The sequence below is a fragment of the Lolium perenne genome, chromosome 6 (genome assembly GCF_019359855.2).
Source record: "Lolium perenne isolate Kyuss_39 chromosome 6, Kyuss_2.0, whole genome shotgun sequence".
In the NCBI taxonomy this organism is placed as follows: domain Eukaryota; kingdom Viridiplantae; phylum Streptophyta; class Magnoliopsida; order Poales; family Poaceae; genus Lolium; species Lolium perenne.
The window spans coordinates 78,373,055-78,383,637 of NC_067249.2; the positions used below are offsets into that span (position 1 = coordinate 78,373,055).

The following is a 10,583-nucleotide window of genomic DNA, read 5'->3' on the forward strand; positions in this document are numbered from 1 at the left end:
GGATGAAAGTGAAAGTTGAAAAAATGGTTTGCCTTCTCTTAATTAAGAGATGATCTCTTAGCACAATCTCTCTCACCACATATTTAGGATGTCTAGTTTCTAGAGATAAGACTAAAAAATAACCAGTTGTCCATCATGTTTTGTGGTTATATCTAGATTATGTGGCGGGTCTAAGATAGGACCGTCTTACCAACCATTGTACATGCTCTAAGGACATGTACAATGGTGATATCTTAGCACTGCCACATAATATAAATGCAGAGGTGGAGGAAAGAGAATGTTGGAAAAAATATTTTCCTTCTCTTAGCTAAGAGATGATATCTTAACACAATCTCTCTCACCACATATTTAGGATGTCTGGTTACTAAAGATAAGGCCAAAAGACCATTGTACATCATGTTTTGTCGCTATATCTAAATTACGTGGCGACGTTAAGATAAGATGGTTATAGGGCAATTACGCATTTCGAGAAAGAAGTTTGACTACTAATTTGGTCAACATAATATAAGATATATATCACAAAAATTATACTATTGAAAACTTCTTTTGAATATGAATCCAATGGTATAATTTTTGTGGTATATATCTTGTATTTTGTTGGCTAAATTTATAGTCAAACTTCTTTCTCGAAATGTGTAATTACCCTGTTTACCGGTATGGAGGGAGTATCAAAGTAATATCATGGATGGCATCATTAATTAGTTTGTAGACTCATTGTATCTTGGGAAGTGTGATATTACAGTAACTAGCTATGTTGTTCTATCCTCTTCTCTCTTTATTAACTCACTGCTACATAAGCAGTTTGGTTGAGTTGGACACAAAGTTACTCTTGGAGTTACATGCAATATGAGTAGTCTAATATCAAGGACAATAGAAGAGCCAGCAACTAGATATAAGATAATATCATGTCATTTATAGGTAGCTTAGAGCCAATATGTATAATAGTTAGCTATAAGAGTGTGTTACTTTGTTGGTACTAGGTCCACTTCTCACTCTCACAAAGTGTCTATGAGTCTGCGCTGCAGCTAGCTCTTGCATCAAAGCCCACGTACTCCCCTTGCTTTTTCATGCATATTTCGTCCACATATGCAAAAGTGTCCCATAGATGGTTTATAAACCCACAATTATAGTTTCTCTAATTAAGTTGACATACAAATTGAGACGCAAAAAACAATCCACGCTGCGCACAAAGCAACTACGGAAAGAAGCTAGTGTACTACCTATCCTACAAGTCCACTGGCACCAACCTATCACTAAACCGGATGGCCGCGCACGAAACGACGCCTTCCCACATGATCCTTCTAACCAGTAGAGTTGCTTATGTGGTGTCACCGTCGAAGGCGACATCATTGGTGTCGTCAGATATACCAACATGTGAGCGCCACAACTCTCCACATGTCACGAGTTGCTCGCCTGCTCGTGTCCCCCGAGTTTAGCCAAGCAGATAAGTTATGGCATCTCTAGCGGCCCGACGTATTTTAGACACGATTTGTGTTTGTTTCGGTCCGTTTGCGTCGGGCGCAAACACGAAAGTGGATCTTTTTTTAACCTGTCTGTATGTGTGTGCCCATGTCCACAACATGAGTTTGAGCCTTGCTTTGATTACGGAGGAGAAAGAGGGAAATATGACTTTTGTGTGGTCACTTTTAGCCATAGAAATGATGCATTAATTAAGAGAGAGGCCAGTTAGGTCATATGGACGCGCGAACAACGTCGGCGCAGACGCATTTGCGGCGTAAATTTACTTCTAGAATGCGTCTGCGCGAACATGCAGTCACTATACGTCTGGCGGTTGGGTTGGGTGGAGACAAACAAAAGCTTTTAGTCCGTTTCTATCATGCCGTTGGAGATTCCCCTATCCTCCAAACTATTTGAGGACGGCGGAAGTAAGAACGATTTATAGAGTTAGCCAAACCGGAAAAGAGAAGGTCTAATCGATGTCACTTGCTTCCAATACATCTAGAAATTCAGATTATAGTTGGTCAATATCCTCGACGAGCACAGATTACAGAGCACACGGAGAAAAAAAATTCTAGGTCCGCAATCTGTAATCCTCGTTTGAGGCATAGCTGCAGCGTCCCCATCTGGCTAAACACCGGGACCAATATGGACGGAAGAAGGGTCAAAGCTGATCCGCTACGGTGACTCGTCGTCGTCCGACGGCGCCGGTGTCACCAGACCCACGACAGCCTTCGCCACAGCTTCCCTCAACGACGCCTCGTCGATTTCACCGGCAACCTACAAGATTCACAGCCAGTCAATTCCACCGTGCACCGGTAATTAATCTCGGACATCATTCAGGCAATTAGTAGAGAGAGAAAAGACACATGTCGGGTCCAAAACATGTGCAATCGAAGAACAGCCATAATACGGTCAAAAAGGGAAAGAATGACAATAGAAATAGTTATAGGCAATCCTGCAAAGCAAGCAGATGGGTTCATTTCATAAAAAAATCATGTATGATTCCAACCCTAAAAATTTACTTGCTACCGAAACCATTTGTTTCAAACAAGCCTAAGCCTATTCGCCATTATTCATAACTAGTATCCACCATTATTCATAACGAGCCTAAACTCGTATCCACCATTATTCATATAAACTCTTCAGAAAAGCAAAAAAAAAAAAAAAAAAAAAAAAAAAAAAAAAAAATACTCTTGAATTTTAAGTTCGGAGTTTGGAAATTTTGCCGAGAGACCAGATTTCCTAGCCCGTCTCTATTGCTCAATCGCGTGGCTTTATTTATAAAACTGAGACGAAAACAGGTTTCAAGCAAGCACACACGTTCGTTTGTGCGGACGGTATGAGTAAGCTATTCTGGCCAAGCAAAGCACGGTCACGAGTCCTCAGAGCGTCCTGCTGTCCTGCCAAAGTCATGGCGATTGGAACACCTCGATTTATCGCTATCTCTCTACGTTTTCTTGTGGTGGAGCACAGACGTAGATCACGAAAGTATTAACTGACGGATGAAGCTTCTCTGAAACTGAAAGGAACTCCGACTGACAGGAAAAGGAGACGGGCTGTGACGTCACCCGAGAACATTTCAAGGGCGGTCAAGCTTTCTCGCTGAGTTTTCGCCGGCAGCCGTCGCCGTCGGCCAAATACTAGGAGCTAATCCCGTTTGACTTTGACCTGGCCTGAACGGTTGAAACCCACCAGATCTCACGTGCGTTCCTACCCGTCCGTGACGTAACCGCCGTACCAATTCATGAACATCATGACGTAAGCTTATTATAGTTGGTTCGATCATACCGTTGCTCGCAGTGTCAGGCTCGCCCGGGCAATGCCGTCGCCGTTGGTGTCCGGCCGCCTGCCGTCGACGGCGACCACCGTGAAACGGTGCCCGGCCATGCCCTTGAGCACAGCCAGCACGCGGGCCAGTAGCTCGGACAGGTCGCCCGGCGCCGCCACCCTGATGGTCACCTCACGGTGATGATCCGCAGGCGAGAACGACGACGACGATGTGGACGCGCCGGCGCTGCTGCTGGTCACATCCACTTGTACCCTCACCGACGAGCCGCCTGCTTGGAGGAGTGGTCTGTCCCTGGAGCTTCCGTTGACGGCCCGTTGGTGTCGCTGGGTTTGCGCCGCCGCCTGGAGGCTTCGGTTCTTGGCTTCGAGCTCGGAGATCTGGGTCATCATGATGTTCATGTAGTCCAGCGTGTGGGCGAGGACGGTGGCTTTGTCTTTCTGTACAACAAAATGTGCATTAGCCTAACTAAGCATCGATCAATTTTAGAAACAAAATAGCTCGAACTTCGAACGAGTTTAAACAAACGGAGTAGGATGATACACAAACACAATGTACGAATGTGTGCAAACCTTTGATCCGGGAGGAAGCAGCCCTCTGAGCGTCTCGAAGCTCTCGTTGAGCCTCTCGCGCCGCCTCCGCTCCGATATCATATGGTGGAGCTGGCTGCTCGTCGGTGCCGCCGCTGGCGCCGATGCTGCCGCGGTCTCCTCGTCATCCTCCCGCCAACGCTGCGCGGTCGCCCCGGACCTGCGCTCCTGGCCGTTGTACTCCTGCATTCTCCTAAGGATGGAGATGGCCATCTTGATCATCCGCTGCCCGGGCGCGCCCGCCGCTCGCCGCGGCGCCCTCGGCGCCAGCGCCGCATTATACGCCCTGAACGCCGTCGTCGTCGAGCCCCGGCGCGGCGATCTACGCGCGCGGTGGTTGCCCGGTACGATAGGCATAGATGTGGTAGGCATCCCTGACGACGACGAGGAAGAAGATATGACGGTGAGCATGGCCTGCGCCATCGCGGCGTCGTCGGCCTCAGCGCTCGGGAAGTGGAGGTGCCCGTGGCCAGGGCCGTGACGGCTGAACGGCACCGGGTGCGGCGGACGCAACGGGTGGAGCATCTGCGCAGCCGTCAGATCCCTGGGAGACGTCGTGGTAGACGACATGGCAGCCATTGTGCTGCGCAAGAGCGACGTCGAGCCGTCGGCCGGGCTGCCCACGGAGATTGACGGCAGAGAGGAGGACGACGAAGATGGCCGCGTCGGCGGGAGCTGGAGCAGCTCCTCTAGAAGCGACTGCTGGAAGAAGTCCTCGGAGAATACCTGGCCCAGGCTCGCCTGAAGATTCGTCTGTCCCGCCGGCGTCGACAAGCCCACCTCGATCTCGCCGCTCTCGCATCCCATGAAGGCCGCCACCTGCCGGACATGCATAAACACCGCTCAGCGTCGTTCAAACGCATGCATTGGCATTCATACATGCAAGATTATGAATGAACAAAACCTTGATGCCAGCCTCCTGGTAGAACTGCTGCTGCACTGGCGACGACGCTGTGAGCGCCAGATCGTGCTCCGGCAGCTCCATGTACGCCCGGCCGTCCCCGTAAGCCCACCCTGGCACGCACCCGCTTACGGCCGCGCAGAGCGATCCCCGGTAGGCGTCGAACAGAGCGCGCGCGCGGTCGCTGTCACCGCTGCCGCCGCCGTCACGGAGCCATGCGTCGAGGCAGAGCAGGTGGCGATGAGCCCTGCTCATGGTTAAACCCCAGCGCAATGTAAGAGACGACCCGTCCCAAGCATCCAACAGCTAATTGATGGACTGTGCTTACCTGCTGGCGGCGGCGGAACGGGGAGGATGGTGGCCGCCGGGGATGGGCGCCCAGACGCAGAGGTAGACGCAACCGGGGATGCGCGACGCCGCCTGCTCGAGGATGCGCAGCCGGGATTCTTGGCCAAGCACGAAGAGCGTGTCCATCATACTCCCAAAGCAGAACGTGGAGAGATCGCCACGGCGCTGGCAGCCTCCATTAGTTTGTCTCCACCGGTAGATGATCGAGGATGGTTCGTTGTCACTGCCGTCGTCAACCTCCGATCCTTGGTATATATACACATGGATCGGGGTTGGCGGTGCAAGCAAATGTGTATGCATGCATGTGTGGACGTGAGTGGAGGGAAAAGTAGTAGGATCAGTAGTATAGTGCAAGTGCGGTTGGGCAGGGAAGCTGGGTTGGCTTTGAGAGAATGGATGGAGACACAGGTTTGAAAAGTACGAAGATACTAGAAAGTCGTTCAAAGGTGGTGATGGGTTTAGAAGATGGTCAAACCAGGGTGGCAGCAAGGGCCAAGCTTAAGGGGTAGCTGGATGGTTGATGAATGGTGATCTTCAGTTCAGCATCCCAGCTCATCGTTTTCTTTTATGGGAGCCTCTCATCTCATCCTAGTTAGCCTCTCATAAGTCATAAATCACAATTCACATGACTTACAAGTGACTGTGAAACCTACTAGTAACTCTTAATTCTCGAAAGGTTTAATGAGACTCAAAGAGGATTTTTCTTTAATAGAGGATCACTCAAAGTTGGAAGTGGGCAATCGACTCATTTATGGGAAGATACCTGGTTAGGGGATCAACTTCTTGCTCGATTGTGTATCCTTCACTCTTTTGTGGAGAAAAAATGTTCCTATTGCAGATGTTCTCTCTTTAGATCCTTTAAATATCGAATTTCGGAGAACCTTAAACGGGAATAAGTGGAATGATTGGCTACATTTGGTTTAGATCGACGCCTGTGATGATCAACTTAACAGATGACGTGGATACATTTGTGTGGAAACTAAACACCTCTGGAAGTTTACTTGAAAACTAAATGTACCTTTAAAATTAAAGGTCTTTATATATTGTCCCTAGTAGAAAAGTGATTCTTGTTAAAGATAACGCGCAGTGCGAAAAATGGTTGTAAGGAATCTCCTTTATGTGATTGTAAGGAGTGCATGATCCATTCATTTTTCGCTTGTCCCTTCGCTCATCTATTATGGAGAACCGTTCATTTCACCATTGATATACCTCCACCAGGTAGTGTTACAAACAATGGCAGAGCCGCATTGACACCAGCGTGGTCAATTGACCACACATGTTTTTGCCAAAAACCCATATATGCTAGTATAAAACGAATTTTTCTAATAATAAGAATTAATTATTTAATTCCAGGACAAGCACGTGTTTTCAAATATTTTCAAAAGTGTGACCGGGTCGGATTTCACCTGACCGATGGGTCAGCAGCGGGCCGATCGGCCAGCAGCCGTCCGACTGCAGGTCGCAGTGCAGGCCGACCAGCTGACAGGCCCCGTCGGCCACTAGCAGGCTGATCGGTCGGCAGCCGTCCGACCGCCGTCCGACCGTGCATGGCATGACCTACCGCGCCAGCAGACGGTCCCTAACCACGCTCCGTTCTTCTTCCTTCTTTCTTCTTCCTGGCTCTCCTCAGTGTTCGACGGGAGCACGAAGAACACCACACAAAAAAAAACTCTGTTTTTCTCAAATTTCCACTGATTTAGCTAGCAAAACTTCGACATTTTGTTGCCATTAGTTGAGGGAAGCCCGATCTACAGATGGGTTAAGGTTTGGAGGCGACTGGTGGTGCTATTTAGCAGCAATGGTGATGAAGTAGTGGAGGTTGGTGGTGGTGTAAGGGTCTGAGTTGCTACTGCGGATTGGTGCTGGTGCTAAACTGCTGCGTGTTGTTCGTGCTGCTGCAGTTGGAGAGGCTGCTCAGCGACAAGGATAAACCCTAATCTTTGCATATTAGTGTTAACTCTGTAGGTTTATGTGGGCTGTTGTTGGTGTTAGTGTATTTATGTGTTGTGTACGCAGTAGTTACGCTTTTGACGCGGACGGAACTTTTTTTTAGGTGAGCAAAGATGACAGATGTAGTGAAGATAGTATTTTACTATGGTTTGGGTAGTGTCCGGTCAAATGATATGGGAGTTGATCTGAGTGAGTTCAAATCTGTAGAGATGGATTTGACTGCCCCTAGAACATGGATAATTGAGCAGGTGAAGGACTGGTTGACAGAATGTTTCGGGCTTAATCCTGAAGGGCACATAGTGGGTGTGCATGCATTGTGGACTAAGTCGCTATCAAACATTTTCTGGTATCTGAGGCCTATAGATGATGCCTCTAAGTAGGTGAGCTGGTTAAAAGGGTCTGATATGAGAGGAACTAACCTTGTGGCATTAGTTCTTCCGGTGGCGAAGGAGATAGCGCCTCCTGGAGGCGGTTACGGTGGGCCAGAGCAGTCAAGCACACGGCGGTGGTGGTGGTAATGAATCAGGCCAGAGAAGTCAAGTACCCGGCGGAGGCGGTGGTTACGAGCCTGGACAGAGCAGCCATGCGGAAGATATTTATAGTGGTCAGGGTGATGGTTACGTAGGAGAAGACAGTGAGGTTGATGGTGAAGAAGAAAATGGATACATGCAGAACCAGATGGAAGAGGAAGATACATAAGGTGAAAGTGATGCTGATGATTCCGATGAGTCTGATGATGGGGAGGAGGTGCCTATTCCTGGCAGATGGAATCAGAACTTTTCGTCTGCAATGACAATCAACGATGGTCTTGATTCTAACTGGGAGTATCACCAGAACAATGTCGCCGTAGGGGCCATGTTTCCGTCGAAGCGACATATGTAGGATGCAATAATTAAGTGGGCATTGGCGACTGAAAGGCTGCTCAGAACAAGCGTGTCATCTGGAAAATACCTGACGATGGAATGCCTGGACATCAATTGTCCTGGAAGGGTTCATGGGTATGTTCCTAAGTATGACACAACATGGCGTGTGACCGACTTTGTGGCGCACACTTGTGAGCTTGCAAGTATCGCCAACGATCATTCGAACCTGTTGTCTAATCTCATAGCTCGGTTGTTGTACATAGAAATAGTGGAAGGGCAAGCCATGGGAGTAAGGGGCATACGGAAGAATGTTAAGAAGCATCATTTGTACACCATTTTGTATGTCAAGGCTTGGAGGGCTAAGCAAAGGGCGCTGGAGATGAGATTTGGTTCGTTTCGAGACGCATACGACGCTATTGTCCGTTTGTTGCAGACACTGCAGATGAGGAATCCAGACACATATATAAGCATTCAAGACTTGTTTTTGCCAGAGATCCCAATTTACAGGGTTCTGCATAGAGTTTTTTTCTCGTTTGGTGTTTTGCATGGAATCTTTCAGGCACTGTCGACCCGTGTTATGTGTGGACGACACGTTTCTCACCGGTCAGTACAAGGGTCAAATCTCGATCGCCATTGAAATGGACGGAAACAATCAAATTGTGCCACTCATTTTTGCTTTCATGGAGAGTGAGAACACCGAAAGCTGGCTATGGTTCTTCAGGCAGCTGAAGATTTCAATTGTGAAGGACAAGCTGAATGTTTGCATCCTTCATGACGTGCATGCAAGTATACTGAAAGTTGTTAAGACACTCAGAGCCTGGGTACGAAACACCATGGATTGACATTCAGAGCCGTTGGTGCATGTGCCACCTGGGGGCCAATTTTTACACACAATTCAGGAATAAGAACCTTACGAATCTCTTCAAGAAGCTGTGCATCCAGAACCATCAGTGGAAGTATAGTTTTTTGCGTACCAAACTGCAGGAGTTCATGAAGCAACAAGTTATGCAAAGGAAAGCAACTCGAGATGCAAACATAGCAGCACATATGCAGGCAGTTGCAACACAAACAACAGCGGTAGACCCTGCTCGACAGCCCTCGACAACCCATACATCGTCCCCACGACAGCCCAGACACCGTCCATAGTATCAGACATTTATGTAGGCATGACCTATGTATCAGACATTTATGTATGTATCAGATATTGATATTTATGTATGCATCACCTATGTATCACTATGTCGTAGCGTTTAAATTTCACTATCGATGTATCTTTACTACTGTTTAAATATGGCGGGAGAGAGGTGGCGGGAACATATGGCGGGAGAGCGGTGGCAGCAAAAAAATGGCGCCATAAGTGCCGGGAGATATCACCCCTACAAATCCTAAACCAAAACATGCAAATCATCGGTGGTCGGTCTATAGCTGACCTGTTGGCCAGCTATCGACCAACTGGTGACCAGCGGCCGACGCCCAGTCGGATTTCTAACATCCGATCGGTCAACTGCTAACCGACCTCCGGTCACACTTTTGAAAATATTTGAAAACACGTGCTAGTCCTAGAATTAAATAATTAATTCGTAATCATACAATAACACATTTAAAATAAGTAGCATACATGTATTTGGCAACACATATATGAAATGACAGCACATGCTTCGGTTCTGGTGCCACTTGTTACAAATATGTTCAGAAATTACTTGAATTGAGGTTGACAAGAATGCAAAAGCTCATATTCATTGAGGGGGTGCTTTAGTTTCGGCACTTTAGAAGTGTATAAAGAATATTATATTTAACAATGTTGGAAATGCGCGTTTTTTACATGTTATTCCAATGGCTACACATTGGACATGAGGGATCTTACCTTTGACCAGAGGTATGACCAGCGCATATGGCCGGATTATGGATGTAGCCGAGTGAAGATGAATGATCGGTCTATTTACAACTAGGGTGGTTGTCATCATGCTACGAGGTTAGTTTTTTACATGTTATTCTTATGGCTACACATTTGATCCACGAGGGGTCCTACCTTCTCATTAGCACCAGTTAATGCGGTCTGGACGTTCAGGGGATCAGCCGCGGCATTAGCACCGGTTCATGCGGGACATTGGTGCTAAAGGGTTGGTGTCAGCCGCGAACCCTTTAGCACCGGTTCGTGTTACGAACTGGTGCTAAAGGTTTTTCTGCTCCCCACGCACCTCCACCCCTCCAGATCGCCCTTTTTAACTCTGTGAAATAGAAAAGAAAATGATAGAAAATTCAAAAAAAATCTTTTGAGATTCTTGTATGTTACACAACCTACTATTAGGAAAAATTAACAAAATTGAATTTTGAATTTTTGCATAAAAAGTTTAGAAAAAGGTAAAATGGCATTAACTTTTGCCTACGACGTCGGAAAAAAGCGTATAATATATCAAAATGATCGGGGGGAAAAGTTACATCCGAATTCACCAGGTTTTCCCGGTTAGCCATTTTTTAGATTTTCAAAATTCCAAATTAAAATATGAAAGCAGGAAGATTTTAGTTTTTTACTAGAAATTTAGGATTTTATATTATATTTTATTTTTTTAAAATTAAAATTAATAATTACATCATGCATAAAGATTACCATTACTTTTCAGGTTTAGCAAATTATAAAATTTCAAATTTTCAGGTTTTAGGTTTGCAAAAAAATTAAAAAAATT

The 10,583-nt window shown here is 46.9% G+C and overlaps 1 protein-coding gene across 1 annotated transcript; it reads right to left on the bottom strand.

Moving 5' to 3' along the window:
- Positions 1-1,940: 1,940 nt before the first annotated feature.
- LOC127307773 (putative transcription factor bHLH041) lies at positions 1,941-5,326 on the bottom strand. The gene is made up of 5 exons (XM_051338544.2): positions 5,067-5,326; positions 4,742-4,985; positions 3,820-4,656; positions 3,250-3,687; positions 1,941-2,238 (listed from the first exon to the last, which is right to left on the bottom strand). The coding sequence occupies exons 1-5, from the start codon at positions 5,213-5,215 to the stop codon at positions 2,137-2,139; spliced, it is 1,770 nt and encodes a 589-aa protein (XP_051194504.1). The 5' UTR covers positions 5,216-5,326; the 3' UTR covers positions 1,941-2,136.
- Positions 5,327-10,583: the final 5,257 nt, after the last annotated feature.

Bases quoted from the DNA above. Each gene is read 5' to 3' on its own strand.
- LOC127307773 (XM_051338544.2), bottom strand. From the start codon at position 5,215: ATGATGGACACGCTCTTCGTGCTTGGCCAAGAATCCCGGCTGCGCATC. The intron at 4,986-5,066 runs GTAAGCACAGTC...AACCATGAGCAG, and splicing joins CGTTCCGCCGCCGCCAGCAG to GGCTCATCGCCACCTGCTCT. The intron at 2,239-3,249 runs GTATGATCGAAC...TGAATCTTGTAG, and splicing joins GCCTGACACTGCGAGCAACG to GTTGCCGGTGAAATCGACGA.